This window comes from Labeo rohita, chromosome 6, assembly GCF_022985175.1.
Source record: "Labeo rohita strain BAU-BD-2019 chromosome 6, IGBB_LRoh.1.0, whole genome shotgun sequence".
Lineage (NCBI taxonomy): Eukaryota > Metazoa > Chordata > Actinopteri > Cypriniformes > Cyprinidae > Labeo > Labeo rohita.
In genome coordinates, this window is record NC_066874.1 from 18,517,760 (window position 1) to 18,534,308 (window position 16,549).

The 16,549-nt window shown below is 38.2% G+C and overlaps 2 protein-coding genes across 4 annotated transcripts in view; one reads left to right on the top strand and one right to left on the bottom strand.

The window, feature by feature from the left end:
• Positions 1–82: 82 nt before the first annotated feature.
• On the top strand, positions 83–5,258 carry si:ch211-201h21.5 (uncharacterized protein LOC555526 homolog). 2 transcript variants are annotated; one of them, XM_051112036.1, is made up of 6 exons: positions 83–143; positions 1,597–1,791; positions 1,885–2,064; positions 4,005–4,116; positions 4,298–4,434; positions 4,507–5,258. In XM_051112036.1, the coding sequence occupies exons 2-6, from the start codon at positions 1,609–1,611 to the stop codon at positions 4,861–4,863; spliced, it is 969 nt and encodes a 322-aa protein (XP_050967993.1). In that variant the 5' UTR covers positions 83–143; positions 1,597–1,608; the 3' UTR covers positions 4,864–5,258. The 2 variants fall into 2 exon arrangements, with proteins under 2 accessions (XP_050967993.1, XP_050967994.1); XM_051112037.1 differs by having other exon boundaries at positions 98–147.
• A 60-nt stretch (positions 5,259–5,318) lies between these two features.
• Positions 5,319–16,549, bottom strand: part of tmem131 (transmembrane protein 131) — a 42,807-nt gene continuing 31,576 nt past the window's right edge. Inside the window, exons 26-41 of one of the 2 annotated variants that reach the window (XM_051112035.1) lie at positions 16,239–16,390; positions 16,009–16,151; positions 15,709–15,892; positions 15,408–15,593; positions 14,916–15,071; positions 14,367–14,827; positions 13,714–13,895; positions 13,473–13,609; positions 11,713–11,834; positions 11,472–11,624; positions 11,219–11,372; positions 7,798–7,913; positions 7,539–7,626; positions 7,346–7,449; positions 7,124–7,266; positions 5,319–6,357 (exon numbers count right to left, since the gene is read on the bottom strand). In XM_051112035.1, coding sequence (XP_050967992.1) covers positions 6,097–6,357; positions 7,124–7,266; positions 7,346–7,449; positions 7,539–7,626; positions 7,798–7,913; positions 11,219–11,372; positions 11,472–11,624; positions 11,713–11,834; positions 13,473–13,609; positions 13,714–13,895; positions 14,367–14,827; positions 14,916–15,071; positions 15,408–15,593; positions 15,709–15,892; positions 16,009–16,151; positions 16,239–16,390 — 2,742 coding nt within the window. In that variant the 3' untranslated portion in view covers positions 5,319–6,096. Of the gene's footprint in view, positions 6,358–7,123; positions 7,267–7,345; positions 7,450–7,538; positions 7,627–7,797; positions 7,914–11,218; positions 11,376–11,471; positions 11,625–11,712; positions 11,835–13,472; positions 13,610–13,713; positions 13,896–14,366; positions 14,828–14,915; positions 15,072–15,407; positions 15,594–15,708; positions 15,893–16,008; positions 16,152–16,238; positions 16,391–16,549 lie in introns of both variants that reach the window. The other variant, XM_051112034.1, reaches the window with a different exon arrangement.

The window sequence follows — 16,549 nt, forward strand, 5'->3', positions numbered from 1 at the left end:
TCTGACATTTTTTTTAAATAAAGATGGACTAAGAGATAGTTCCCCTTCGTTGTTAAAATCTTTCAGAGAAAGTAGAGCGTGGTTGTCTTGAAAGTGGACCGAACCCAGTCAATGAACTGAACGAAAGCAGGTGCAAGACAGGGGTAGGTAAGCAACAGTAAAACGAGTTTATGAAGTATGGCTAAAAACTGAAGCGTTATTCAATGATGAAACGATTTATTGAAAATGTTTTCCCTGTCAATTCTGCAAAGGCCTATGCTGTGTTTTGTAGTTTTATATTTTTGCATAGTTACCTGAGAGTGAGTGAGTGAGTGAGTGAGTGAGTGCGTGTGTGTGTGTGTGTGTGTGTGTATATGTGTGTATATATATACCTATATATACCTATATATATATAGTATGCATGCATACATACATACACACACATATACATATATATACGTATATATAGAGAGAGAGAGAGAGAGAGAGAGAGAGATAGAATGCATGCATACATACATACATACACACACACACACACACACACACACACATATATATATATATATATAGTATGCATACATACATACACACACACATACACACACACACACACATATACATACATATATATACGTACATACACACACACACACACATATATATATATATATATATATACATATATATGTGTGTGTGTATATAGTATGCATGCATACATACACACACACACACACACACACATATATATATATATAGAGTATGCATGCATACATACATACACACACATACATATATATATATATATACATATATAGTATGCATTCATACATACACACACACATATACATACATATATACATATACACACATATACACACATATATATATATATACACACACACATACATTATATATATATATATATATATATATATATATAGTATGCATGCATGCATACATACATATGTATACACACACACACAAACACACTCACTCACTCACTCTCAGGTAACTATGCAAAAATATAAAACTACAAAGCACAGCATAGGCCTTTGCAGAATATATATATATATATATATATAGTATGCATGCATACATACATACGTATGTATATACACACACACACACTCACTCTCAGGTAACTATGCAAAAATATAAAACTACAAAGCACAGCATAGGCCTTTGCAGAATATATATATATATATATATATATAGTATGCATGCATACATACATACGTATGTATATACACACACACACACTCACTCTCAGGTAACTATGCAAAAATATAAAACTACAAAGCACAGCATAGACCTTTGCAGAATTTATTAGAAAATTTATTTTTATGGTCATTTATTGTTGTCGACTGTTCTTAGCATTTTTGTATGCACATCTTGCAAATCTTTTACTTTTGTCAAGTCATGTTAACTTGATAACGCATTGCTTTATAGAGAGTTTATTACCTACTTGCTATTTCACCTTTAGAACAAATTGTGCAACCAATTACTGAGTTGGTTACAAATTAACTATCAGTTACTAAATGCCACAGTTAACACCTCAAACTTGTATTCCTTGTTGTATATGATTAAGTGTCCTCCTTACCAGACTGATTTTTCCAGAATCTAACCAGCATGGCTCAGAAGCTGCTGCTAATCGACACAGACTGTGGCATTGATGATGCTGTGGCTATTATAGTTGCTCTCGCAGCTCCTGCTGTGAAAGTGTTGGGCATCACCTGCTGCTTTGGAAACACTGATGTGGACAATGTATGTCAGAATGTGATGCGGGTTCTGACAGTCTGTCAACAAACCCAGGTCAGTGCAATTATAGCAGTACCAATACTATTGTAAAGAACTAAATTGATTTTGAATGCAAAGATTGCATTGTATTCTATTGTTTGCACTTAGATTCCAGTTTTCAAAGGGGCTGCTTGTCCTCTAATTGGACCTGTGAAAGGATTTAAAGATCACTTTGGCACAGATGGACTTGGAGATGTTCTGGAGAACTCTGAGATTTGGAAAGAGCAGATACAAAAAGAGAACGCTGTTCATGCCATGATGAGACTGGTGAATGAAAACCCAGGAGACGTGAGCAATTACGGTTTAATATCTCTGTTTTTCTTCTAGAATATTGATTTTAAAAAAAGTGATTAAAAATATTAAAGAACCCTTCAAGCATAACTTAGAGGTAACATTTTTGATCAACCTATGCATTATTTTGCTTGCTTTAAGATAATTAACTGTCTGTTCATATGTTCACGAATAAATCTCCATTTTTTGGCACTATGGAGTTTATTTCCATGTAGAGATTAGAAGAAAATTAAATAAAGACATCCTAGTACCCTAATAGCATTGAAGCACGTTTCCACCACTGAATAAAAAAAAAAAAAAAAAGTAATTGTGAGGGTTTTTTTCTTTTTATTCAGACTTTTTTCTCACAACGAGTTTACATCTTGCAATTCTGATTTTTTTTTTGTCAGAATTTAGATTTAAACTCAATTGCGAGTTATAAAGTCACAATTGCAAGATATAAACCATTTTTTTTCTTAGAATTGCGTGATATAAACTCACAACTGAGTTATAAATTGTAAACTTTCTCGCATATGCGATCTCACAATTCTGACTTTTTTCCCGCAATTTTTTTTACACAGTTTACAGGTGCATCTCAAATTAGAATGTTGGGGAAAAGTTCATTTATTTCAGTAATTCAACTCAAATTGTGAAACTCGTGTATTAAATAAATTCAGTGCACACAGACTGAAGTAGTTTAAGTCTTTGGTTCTTTTAATTGTGATGATTTTGGCTTTGATGATCTCAACAAATTAGAATACATCATAAGACCAATAAAAACATGTTTAGTGAATTGTTGGCCTTCTGGAAAGTATGTTCATTTACTACTTTTGGCAGTGTGGGCAGGTGCCAAATCCTGCTGGAAAATGAAGTCAGCTTCTTTAAAAAGCTGGTCAGCAGAAGGAAGCATGAAGTGCTCTAAAATTTCTTGGTAAACAGGTGCACTCACTTTAGTTTTCAAAAAAACACAGTGGACCAACACCAGCAGATGACATTGCACCGCAAATCATCACAGACTGTGGAAACTTAACACTGGACTTCAAGAAACTTGGGCTTTGAGCTTCTCCACCCTTCCTCCAGACTCTAGGACCTTGGTTTCCAAGTGAAATGCAAAACTTGCTCTCATCTGAAAAGAGGACTTTGGACCACTGGGCAACAGTCCATTTCTTCTTCTCCTTAGCCCAGGTAAGACACCTCTGACATTGTCTGTGGTTCAGGAGTTGCTTAACAAAAGGAATACAACAACTGTAGCCAAATTCCTTGACACGTCTGTGTGTGGTGGCTCTTGATGCCTTGACCCCAGCCTCAGTCCATTCCTTGTGAAGTTCACCCAAATTCTTGAATTGATTTTGCTTGACAAGCCTATCAAGGCTGCAGTTCTAGGGGGCATTAGGCTTTAGAGTTTTATTCTAATTTAGGAATTTATATCTTATAACAGTTATACAGTTGTCCAGAAGACAATCATTATGAGTTACATCTCACAATTCTGACCTGATAACTCCCAATTGTGTGTTATAAAGTCATAATTGTGAGATGTACACTTGCAATTCTGATTAGAAAAAAGTCTGAATTGTTGGTTTGTATTGCAATTCTGAGGGGAAAAAAATCAGTTGCAGTTACATTTATTTTTTATTCAGTGGTGGAAACTGGTATTCCTTGCAATTCTGGTATTTTAAAATGTGTTTTTTTAATGAAAATTATTTGTTGTTGTAGGGTATTAGCACTCCTAGTTTTTATTCATTAATTTTTTTTTTTTTTCTTTTTTGAAAATTGAAAATGAGCAGCTTTGTCATAACAGCAAATGTGTCAAAAATGTCTTAAGAGGGCATTCTAATATTTGACAAAAGGGGGACCTTGGAGTGAGAACAATGTTTGTTTCCCTGCTGAATTTTGTGCTGCCATCTTGTGGTTGACAATAGAATGCACTTGCAGAGTAATGTTTGTTTACTCATACACAGGTATCGCTCATAGCCCTTGGTCCACTCACTAACTTGGCTTTGGCTGTTAGATTAGATCCCACCTTCCCTCAGAAACTCAAGGACCTGTACATTATGGGCGGTAACATGGAAGGTAAGAAAATGACCTGCTGTACCAAAGCTGGCCACCATAAAACGTTAGCAGCAAATTGTGCTTTTTTTATATAAGTGATTATAGCATTACATATAAACCAAGGCAGTACCAAAATCAGCACAGGTCAGGACACGTACCCCAGTCAGGACACAGCTTCATCTGACCACTGTTCATTTTCCAGGCAAGGGAAATCTGATACCATCTGCGGAGTTTAATTTTAGAATGGACGCTGAATCAGCTTATATAGTTTTGGAGGAATACACCTGCCCAACACACATCGCAACATGGGAGTTCACTTGCAGAAACAAACTATCCTGGGTAAGAGCTGCCCGTTGTGAGCAAAATCAATTCCCACGTGAATATACTAACTTGCGTGCTTTATTTTTCCAGGAGTGTTTTGATGAGATGGTCAATCAGGATACAGCAGCTGCTCGATTTTTGAAGAAGATAACCTCCAAGTGCTGGGCCTACTCTAGAGAACCTCGCAACATCAACAAAGATGTGCTCTTTGGGAATGGGTTTGTACCCTACGACGCCTTTGCTGTGGCAGCTTGCTTGGACAGCAGTGTAATTACAGAGAGTTTAAAGTGCGCTGTACGTGTGGAGGTAGAAGGTCAACTGGGACGAGGGATGATGGTTGTGGACGCAGCCAATACGCTGAAGAAAGACCATCTTGCCTTTGTGATGAACACATGTGATCTTAAAAAGTTCAGCTTGATGCTGAAAAAATCTTTTCAGATAGCCTAGAAATACTTGCAATTGATTTGTACAAGATTTCCATCAAATGTAGCACACTGTTCTGTTAAAGGGATATTTTAAGGAATAAATTCACCCAAAAATGAAAAATCTGTCATTTATTACTCACCCTCATGTCGTTCCAAATCCGAGATCTTCATTCATCTTCAGAACACAAATTCGGGTGAAATCCGAGATCTTTCTGACCCTGCTTAGACACCAACACAACTGACACTTTGAAGACCCAGAAAGGAAGTAAGGACATCTTTAAAATTAGTCCATGTAAAATCAGTGGTTCAACCGTAATTTTATGATGTTACGAGAATACTTTTTGTGTGTAGAGAAAACAAAAATAACTTTATTCAACAATTTCTTACCTCATGTGTTGTGACAGAATTTTCATTTTTGGGTAAACCATCCCTTCAATCGAGTTTAAATTTAGGCAGAAATAAAATGAGAAGTCAATATTCCAGCCTGATATGTTTATTTCAACCAATGTGACCAAACATTCACTCTCGAACAAATGAATGATGTACAGAACATACTTCAAGTTCTTTAAGCTCCCTCAAATTAAAAGCCAATTTCAGCAAATTAAGATTTTCACTTTAAGCGGAGGGCAATTAAAATAAAATAAGAACAAAATCTAAATCCTTAATGCATTTACGATTTGGCTTTGACTCGGAGGGGTTCAAATCAGTGTGGTAACTGCAGTCTTAGCAACCACTTATCTTTCCGAATGTTAAATCAACCATCAAGTGTGGCCAGAAAACGCTCTAAAATGAATGAAATCATCCTAAACCAAAATGACAGCATTGTAGGAGTGGATTTTTTATGCAAAGTGCTTATTTTAAGGTTGAGTAACACTGCATCTTGCATTTTAATACAGTAATACTGAACCATATACTTTTAATTTAAATGCAGTGTTACTCAAAACAGGGAATCTCTAAAATCGTAAAGGAAAAAACACCCCTACAAGGCCAATAGCATTGAGCCAAGGTCTTCAATCGTTAAAATTGAACTTAAGGCATTTTATGACACCCCACTAAAAATAAATAGGATTGAATTTTGAGGGGAACTTGTAAATGCAACACTGGGTTTCCAGTGGACATTTGAAGCATTACAATTCAAGATTTTTTTTCCAATCATTAAAAAGATCTTGGCATACAACATACTGTTCAACCAGGAAAAATAAAATACGATTAGAAACCACTGCATTTTTTTGTTGCTCAGTGGGGCTGTTGTGTCTCAGATGCCATTGTTGTTGTCGGGGCTGTTAGGCCAGGGCTCCGAGTTCCAGCGATTGAGAGAGGGAGACCACCCCATGCTCCAGGGGTTGTAGGTGCGGCCTATGTCGTTAGGGGCAGGTGTGGGCGGTGCAGTGTGGCTGACCAAATCAGGGAGAGCGGAGGATGTTGGAGGGCTGAAGGAGTGCAGGGTGGAGTCAGTGCCAGTGGACCAGATGGACCTGTTGAAGGACCAGGGACTGCGCGCACTCCCCAAAATGGACTAAAGATAAGCAGAAAAAGAAAGATGATCATTATCATATATCCTGCAGAACTACGTTTATATACATGAATGCAGTGCAGTCATGGAATCTGATCTACCCCAAATGGTACTGAGTTATGTGTCACTTTAAGTAAAGTGCAGTTGCCACCTGTGTTAACATGAAACTTAGTTTGCAGCCATATTAAAATAGAATTTGTCAGTACTCATGTGCAGTTAATCCGAAACATGTAAAAGGGATAATTCACCCAAAAATTTAAATTCAGTCATTAATTACTCATTCCAAACCCATAAGACCTTCATTCATCTTTCGAACAAAAATTATGAGATTTTTGATGAAATCCGAGAGCTTTTTCACCCTGCACAAACAGCAACTGAAATGTTCCCAGGCCCAGAAACATAGTAAAGACATTGGTAAAATAGTCCATGTGACATCAGTGGTTCAATCACAATGTTATGAATCTATGAGAATACTTTTTGTGTGTAAAGTAAAAAAAAAAAAAAAAAAAGACTTTATTCAACAATTTCGTCAACTGTCAATTGCTTTGCTGTCTACGCAGGGTCAGAAAGCTCTTGGATTTCATCAAAAATATCTTAATTTATGTTTGGCAGATGTATGAAGGTCTTGCGGTTTTGGAACAACATGAGGGTGAGTAATTAATGACAGATTTTAATTTTTGGATGAACTATCCCTTTAAATGTTGGCTTTGTGATCACATATGTCCATCTGAATGAGGCATGAGAACGTAACAATCAAGCGATATCTTACAGTTGTTGGAGTTGCTGGAGATCCGGTGCTGGTAGCCCAGGAATTACCAGGCTCAGTATCCCAGATGGACGGGGACACTGGAGTGTAGTCAGGCCAACTCTGTTGGGGCTCTGAATTCTTGGGAACAGTCATGCCTCTGAAAACTAATACAGAGAATAACCGTGTTATTAGATACAACTGATGCACACTGATATTTTTCCATTTTATTAAACAAATGCATACCTCCAGAAAGGTTAAGTGGGTTATTGGGTCCAAAAGCAGAGAAAGCATTAACCGGTCCAAAGCTGGGGCTGCTGGTGGTGTCAATTGGGCTCCACAGTCCAGAGCTAAAAGATGGACAATGACATTATAAATCTATTTGTAAAAACAGATGAGACAGAAGGTTAAGTGATGTTTCATTATGAAGCCACCGCACCTGTCAGATCCATCACTCTCCACTGATGTCATGTGAGACAGTGTCACCTTCCCCAGACCGTCAGCTTTACTAGCTGAGCCACTGCCACCTGTAAAAACAACAACACTCCACTTGTATAACATTTACTTCGAAATCTGTGGCAAGGGACACTTTAAAAATAAATATCAGTGTTAAAATAAAGGTGATCGGTAACCACTACAACGCCACTACAAGTTTATCCATATTCTTCATCATCTTTATATTTAACAAGTAAACTCACCAGGGCTTTTGTCATAGCCAGCAGCTACAGCTGCAAAAGTTGGATTTCCATTTTGACCAGGCAGAGAGGCCGACTTGGTGAGCTTATTCCCAGGAGCCTTCTTTGAAATAGCCTCACTATAAAATGTACAAGAAAAAATGTCACTCATTAGCCGGGTTTCCATTCAAACTTGAGAATCTAACACGCAAAACTGGAATATCATATAAAACATTTGCGAATAAGCACCGTTTCCATCCAATGTGCCAGGGGACAAAATCATCACTTCCTGATTAACTGGCATTAAATATCACTAAGACAAGTAAGAGAAGCCACAGAATCTAATTTTCATACATAATAAATTAATTGCGCCTCAGAGAGAGCACACGAAAAACAATAAATGTGGTCACTGCTTTCGGAGGCAGATGCCTGCTGTTTGGGAACACAGTCTTGTAAGACAGTTCTGGGAGGCAATTACACACAAATACTTTAACAACAGACTTTGCTCAGCCAGTTTAGAATGACCATAACATTTTAGATGCTGTGCAATAAGATTGGTCAGCTGGTTAGTCAAGTTATCCCGTCCCACAGTGTTAAGCTACATGATTTTGTTTTTGGTGCGTGTGGAGGAAATTATTCGCAAAATGTGTTTCCATCACCTTTTATTCGCAATTAATTTTTACACACAATGTAAAAAGTAACAAAAATGTACAGATCATGTACTCACCCCCTTTGTCATGCAAGATGTTCATGTCTTTCTTCAGTTGTAAAGAAATTGTCTGAGGAAAACATTTCAGGATTTCTTACCATATAATGGACTTCTATGCAGTTTATTTAGTGAACTGATCGGTTATTTTCTAAAAAAGAAACTGACAATTTATATAATTTTTAACCTCAAACACTCGTCTTGTCTAGCTCTGTGTGAACTTTGTGTATTCCGGTTCATCACAGTTAGGGTATGTTGAAAACTCCCATCTTATTTTCTCCTCCAACTTCAAAATCGTCCTACATCGGAGAGCTAGACAAGACAAGCATTTGAGGTTAAAAAGTATATAAACTAATTTTTTTTTTAGAAAATAACTGATCATTTCGCTAGATGAGACCTTTCTTCCTTGGCTGGGATCATTTAGAGCCCTTTGAAGCTGCATTTAAACTACATTTTGGAAGTTCAAACTCAGAGGCACCACAGAAATCCCTTATATGGAGAGAAATCCTGAAATGCTTTCCTTAAAAAACAATTTCTTTACAACTGAAAGGCATGAACATCTTGGGTGACAAGGGTCCATTATCTGTACATTTTTGTTCTGGAAGTTCAAAAGCATCTTGCAAGTTTCAGAACTCAACTTTCTTGTTAGTCTAAAATCAGCTCATATTGAAGCCAATATGCCAAAACGACAGGCTGTGAAATGTGCCACTCCACGATGTAATAATGTGGCTAAGCACTGCCTCCGCAGATGATCAACGCCTGCTTCCACGTCGCTGCCTGTTTAGCCCCGCCCACCAATTCGCACATGTAATGTAACTAATGAGAGAGGCAAACACAGGTCTACTCAGAAACCAAACGACGCACTATGCAGTAATAAGCTGTAGAAAAATACAGTCTTTGCAGTGCCTTCCTTCTGATCCCAACGTTCGAAAAGAGTGGACAAACTTTATTTTTAATAAAGTTCCAGACTGTGTCAGTAAAAACATGGTCCTTGATTCACTTCATTTTACCACAGATTCGTTTACAAACAAGCAACAATCTGATGCAGATTTTCAGAAAAATTGAACCTATAAGACAATGCTGTGCCAACGATATTGAATCCGACAATCATGTCGCACCACACAAGTGCAAGTACCTGTTTTTATTTTGTGGTCACTATTGCTTCAATACAGATCACGTGAGTATTTGTACTGAGTATAACTGTGTTTTTAACCTAAATCACAACAGCATCCACCTATTAGGAATGTTGGCTGTCAAACATACGCAACTGCTAGCCAATCATAGCTGTGGGTGCTTACTTACCGAGTCTACAATCTGAAACGCCTAATCAAAAAGAGCTCTCTGATGATAGAAAATAAACCTGTTACTTCTAAATCATGTTTTTTGCTTAAAGGGGTCCTATTATGCTCTTTTTCAAAGTCTTGATTTTGTTTTGGGGGTGTACTAGAACATGCTCTAATGGTTGGTGGTTCGAAAAACGCATTATTTTTCACATAATTTACATCATTACAATACCTTTCTCCCAGCCTGGCACAAATAGCTTGATTAGTTCCGGGTTTAATGAAGGCCACTCTTCCGAAAAAAGGAAATGTGTTATAATTGGTTATCTATCCCAGTGCTGTGCGATTGGCGAACAGCTTAGATGGTGTTTCAGTACTGCCACGCCCCTTGTCAAAGCAGTTTGCGCAAGCTAGATTAATAGTGAATCTTACGTTTTAAATATGGATATTTTTCTTACAAAAACACATTGTTTCGCTACAGGAGACCCCGGGAGCCGTGTGAGGCACTTTTTATTATGGATGGATGCACTTTATTAGACTCTGATTGCATTTGTCTGAGAAAAGGAAGTGATGTACTCCTAGGATGAATGGAGGGTGAGTAAATAATACGCTACGGTAGTGTTGGTCCCATCCTCAGTCTGCGAGATCACAGATACATGATATTATCGTGCTAATTTGACAGTTTCATTGCCCGAAACCAGCTCCAGCATAAGGCTAAAAGCAGCCTAACCTATTCTAGTGCAAGTTTATGCATTTTAAAAAACACTTGGGTTATAAGTGTAGCTATCTACACTGTATGATGAAGAAATCTCTTACCACACACTGCACACGGCGCGTTAATTTCCATAGGCGGGATTTAATTTAATGATATTCTAATGGACCGTGTTGTGACATTATTGCATGCGGAAAACAAACGTTGTAGTCCAAAGAAGCCGTTTGTTGTAGTTTATGGCAAGACATTTTTTAAAAACGAAATATCTCCCTTTGGAGTGGACTTTGAGATTTGTAACTTTGCAGATCTTTTTTATGCCCAAAGATACACACCACACACTGACTAAAATTCAAAAAGTGAAAAAGCATAATAGCACCCCTTTAATAAGTTTATAAGGGGACCTCAGAGAACAGTATAAAATTTAAATGATAAAAAAGACAGTTCATGATCCTGTTAAAAGTGACTCAAACTCACACTCAGCACTTGCAGACATGTATTCTGTCTGGAGCAGCATTTACTGTGAAGCAGTATTCACATGAAAAGATCACAGCGCTTTATTTTGAAACACGCACCGCATCAGATTACATTCTTAGGCATCATTAGAATAAAGTTACCAGCCAAGATTTTTTCATACACTTGCCAATACTGATTTTTACTCACATTTGGTGATGGCCAAGTGTTGGCAATCCTACCCTAACGTGTTCTATTATTATGTGCACTTTAACAGCACACAGCTGTTTAAGTTACCTGTTAGTGTGGGGCACGTTGCCGTAGCTTCCACGAGGCACCAGGCTAGGGGAGGTCGGGGGTGGTGAACAGGTTCTGGACATGACTGAACTGGGGCCTTTCAGGAAGGGGTCTGCATGCATGGTCTGCATAGATATCTGCTGTAGACTGTCTGCTGCTAAGAAAACATACGCCACTAATGTTTAGATACTTGGATAAGAGTGTATAAAGTAACAAACTGACTCATAATGGAGTCCACGTTAGGCTTGCTTACGGTTGACAGTTTTGTTGAGAGGAACATCCCATTCCGGTGGAGGGGACTCCTTCTCTCCTTCTGATCCGCTGCTATGACCCAGTTCCTGCATGGAGCCATTAACCACAAACTTTCCAAGTGGAGATGGCCGGTCATCACTCATCTTTCCACCAACTACTCGGGCAGACAAAAGTGGTTTAAAAATGGTTTCTACAGTTAGAGATTGAAAATTTGGGTGGAAAAGCTGAAATCTGACACTTACTTTTGCTCAGAGCTCGTGGTTTGGGGACACTGTGAATTCCTGTATTGGCCAGGGTTTTGGTGAAGGTCTTGCGCTGCTTATCCTGTTTTTCCAGGGGAGTGACGTAAGGGAGTTCTAGAGAGCTATAAAGAAAAAAATGAAGACACTGACATTAAACTAAGATTCAAAAAGAAAGTAGCAATGGAGATGGTGAAGATCACGTATGTAGTCTGATGCAGTGATGATTCACCATTCTAGAATGGTTCAGTGGAAACTTCAAGGCCTTTAAAGATGAAGTGTTTAATTTCTGTCTCACTAGCAGCACTTTAGGTCACTCAAATAAAATCAAAAAAAGACCCCATTTGAAGAATGAATAAACCCTGTCAAAAATGAATTTCATCTGGAGTCCAATCAACATCAACAGAGCTCTTAAAGGAGCAAAAATGTACAGATAATGTACTCACCCCCTTGTCATTCAAGATGTTCATGTCTTTCTTTTTTCAGTCGTAAAGAAATTGTGTTTTTTGAGGAAAACATTTCAGCATTTTTCTCCATATAATGGACTGATATGATGCCCCGATTTTGAACTTCCAAAATGCAGTTTAAATGCGGCTTCAAACGATCCCAAATGAGGCTGTAAATGATCCCAGCCAAGGAAGAAGGGACTTATCTAGCGAAACAATCGATTATTTTTCTTAAAAAATAAAATGTAAACACTTTTTAATCTCAAACGCTCCTCTGGTCTTGCTCTGCCTGAACTCTGTGTATTCTGGTTCAAGACAGTTAGGGTATATTAAAAAACTCCAATCATATTTTCTTCCTCAACTTCAAAAATCTACATCGCTGCAGAAGTACTGACCCAGTCATGCAAAGTGAATATGCAAAGAAGATCAAACACCCTTAACAAAAAAGGTAAAACAGCGATATAGGGCAATTTTGAAGTTGAGGGAGAACATGAGATGGAATTTTCTGACATACCCTAACTGTCATGAACCGGAAAACAACAGCTGAGGCAGAGCAAGACAAGACAAGATGAGCGTTTGACATTTAAAAAGTATATAAATTGTATTTTTTAATGAAAATAACTAATCATTTCGCTAGATAAGACCCTTCTTCCTCAGCTGGGATCATTTACAACCGCATCTGGGATTGTTTGAAGCCACATTTAAACTGCATTTTGGAAGTTTAAAGTCGGGGCACCAAAGCAGTCCATTATATAGAGAAAAATCCTGAAGTGTTTTTTTCTGACTGAAGAAACAAAGACATGAACATCTTGGATGACAAGGGGGTGACTATATTATCTGTACATTTTTGTTCTTGAAGTGGACTTCTTTAATTTGTGTTCCGAAGATGGATGAAGATCTTACAGGTTTGGAACAACACAAAGGTGAGTAATCAATGCCAGATTTTTCATTTTTGAATGAACTACCTCTTTAATACTGTAAAGCAGTTTTGAAGCCATTTTTATTAAAGCATTATATAAGTAAACAAGACTTGACTGGAATGCTAAATTGCAGAGCTGGTGAAAACATATCCACATCCCTATGATCAGATGCTTTCCTAACTTCTCTTTTCTCACTGCTGTCATTTTTGTGGTGTTTGTTGTATTATTGAGAGGACTGCGTGCAGCACATATTTAATTATTCATCTAAGCGCAGCTACCAGTAGAGTGATGCATTGCAATGCGGACATATCCTACCTCTTCACCATGAGTATCAAGGCCTTAACACTAGTGACACAGAAATAACACGTCACCTTTAATGACCGAGCTCTGAACAAACCTAGACTTTTCCACTTGGTTCTCCTTCTTTGTAGTTGGTTGTTTCTTAGCTTTTGGTTTAGTAGGGGAGGGAGTAATTTCTTCTCTTTCTTTTCCACTGTCCACTGACATCGATTTTCCTTTCACTTTCACTGGCTCCTGGTTAACAAGACAAAATTGCAGTGCATTTAGAATGTACATTTTAGAGCAAATTTGTTTTGGGAACTGCTCTGGTGGGTCTATTATGTTTCACGAGTTTGTACCTCTTTAATATTGGCCTCCATGTCTGGGTTAGAGGTCTCTGTGGTAGTAGAGGAGCTGTCATCATTGTCTGCCAGTGGCTCTTTTAATTCTTCTCCTTGAGTCTTTCCCTTTGATTTCCTTTCTTTCTCCTCTTTCTTTTTAAGAGCTTTTGTTTTCTTCACTTTCCCTTTTGATTCGAGCACTGAAAAACAAGTAATTTAACAGAAATTATATTATGCATTTCGTAAATTACCCCAACTAGCAAAAGTTACTCTATACTGTTATGTTTATATACATGACTAGGACCACAAAACGAGTCTTAAGTAGCACGGGTATATTTGTAGCAATAGCCAAAAATGCATTGTATGGGTCAAAATTATGGATTTTTATGGCAAAAATCATTAGGATATTAAGTAAATATCATGTTCCATGAATATGTTTTGTAAAATTCCTACTGTAAGTGCATCAAATTACTAATTAAAAATTAAGTTATGCATTTGATAGAACCTTATTTGGACAATTTTGATTTTTTTTGCACCCTCAGATTCCATATTTTCAGCCAAATATTGTACTATCCTAACAAACTATACATCAATGGAAAACTTTATTCCATGACCAAATTGACCCTTATGACTGGTTTTGTGGTCCAGGGTCACATATTGTAATATTTTACCTTTGTTTTGTGAAGACTGTTGTGAATTGTGTTCTGAAGACACGTTAATGGCAGGAGACTCAGGCCTGTCGAGGTCTTTATCCATGGCTGCCAGAAGCCGGTTGAAATCCTGTTCTTCTGTACTGTTGGCCCTTGTGTTGTTGGACTGTGAGGGTCCTGAGCTCGGGAGGTCCTCCAGGAGGCCTGAGCCCTGCTGCTGCTGTTTGGAACTCCGGGCTTTTCGATTGGTCAGCTGGCTGAGTCCTTGGCCACTATCTTTATTGAGAGGAAAGCTGGAGGAGGATTGCATAGATCCAGAGCGGCCTGAACCAGATCTGGGCTTGCTGTCTGGCAGAACACCATTGCTGTTGGAACTGCTGGAGTGCGGACCACCCTGCCGACCCCCAGATCGCCCGCCGCCGCTGCTTGACCCGTACATTCCTCTTGTCGAGTTCTGGTTTGAGTCGGCAAAGTCATTCAAGCTGCAACAGATCAAATGTATTTCGTAAAACATCTTACATAAAGTGTGGATTAGAAGAAGAGGAAAATAAGGCAAAAATCCTCACTCACTTAGCATCACTTTGAATTCGTACAATTTCCCTGAGATCAAATGGTTTTCCAGTCTCCATGGGAGAGTTGGATTCCACAGACAGCCGTCGTTTGAAAGGCTCCCATATTCCCTGGGCCTCCAGATAGGCAGTAGCGATGACCAGCAGGAACATGGAGCTACAGAAATATCATACTGTTATTCATACACGGATAGAAAGACAAACAATTTATTAATCCCATGTGTTAAAAACATACAGCAATATTATACATGAAAAAGAATTGGAAAAATATTACTAATGCATCACAAATGCACAATTTACATAATATATATCTATAACAAAAATTACTTTAACGCAACTTTCTTTAGTCTTTTTTTCATGAACAGTCAATTCAAAACATCAGATTCAAAAAACATAATTGTGTGTTGTATAAAGGCATTGTTTTGCTTGTGCAAAGTTTGTAAGACAGGGTTTAGACTTTTTTTTAGCGATGATCAGATATGAGAAATCTGACCTCATAATGAGGGAGACGATGATGTAGAGCTCAAGCTCCCAGTTGGGTCGGGGAAGGGTCTCAGCACACACTGCCAGCATGTGATATGGCAATGACGCATTTAGCACAAACACAAACACTGAACCCCCCGCAGTCACCAACTTCAGCTCTCGGATCACTCTGGATGATGTGAAATCTGGTGTAAACCTGCATGAATTCACAAGATAGAAAAAAGTTAAGCATCTTACCAATAGTGTATATCAGAAAACCTCACTGTGCTGCACTGGTACTCTGTTAGCAAAGTAATAATGAAATCACTTACAGTATGACGAGGTCTTTTGAAGTGTTTGGTTTGAGTGCAAATTCTTCACAGTTGAGAACTTTGAAGCCATAACCCTCACATGCATTGCCACTGATCTCCATAGATCGAATGTGAATTGGGAGAAGCCCTGTGTTCTCCAGCCTGAAAGTCCTTCGAAGAGTGAAGTTTGGTTCCTTGGCTTTAGCTTGAAGAAATGAGAACCACAGACATTCAATCAGCATAAGTAGTATGCGAACAGAATGGTACAGAATCTCTAGTTTATAGCAATGAAAACATCTCAGATTTGATTCTGACACTTACCTTCTGAACAGTCTTTAAGAAATGCCTCAGTAAGTTTAAACCTCAGAGAGCTGCCGAGACCTGGGGCTTTACCAGCCAATCTCAGACTCTCTGTGGTGCCTTGACCATGAACCATGATCAAGTCTACTACTGTCAAGTTGTTCCTGTGCAAACATGACAAAAGTAATTATGTACAATGGTACTCTCACACCATTCTATTTCCAGCATTCATTTTGCCAAACTAAGCTTACCTGACAACTAGCAGAGAAGAGACACTGTGATTGGCGATGGGTCTGAACCTCACGTTGAAGGACTTTACCTCCCCAGGCATTAGGAGCATGTTGTAGACATAGGGCCGAGTCAAACCTTCAATAAATCCTGTGGAACTCTTCATCACTGAAGACTGACACACATACAGAAATCATAAGAAGCATAAAGATACACCACAACCACTGTACAGCAAATCTTAAAGTGAAGGTTCACCCAAAATGAAAATTCTGTCAATTACGCTCATGTTGTTCCAAACCATTGTTCATCTACAGAACACAAATTTACATATTTC

Coding starts and splice junctions, on each gene's coding strand:
- si:ch211-201h21.5 (XM_051112036.1), top strand. CDS start 1,609: ATGGCTCAGAAGCTGCTGCTAATCGACACAGACTGTGGCATTGATGAT. Junction 1,792..1,884: donor CAGTCTGTCAACAAACCCAG/GTCAGTGCAATT, acceptor GTTTGCACTTAG/ATTCCAGTTTTCAAAGGGGC. Junction 4,435..4,506: donor GCAGAAACAAACTATCCTGG/GTAAGAGCTGCC, acceptor TTATTTTTCCAG/GAGTGTTTTGATGAGATGGT.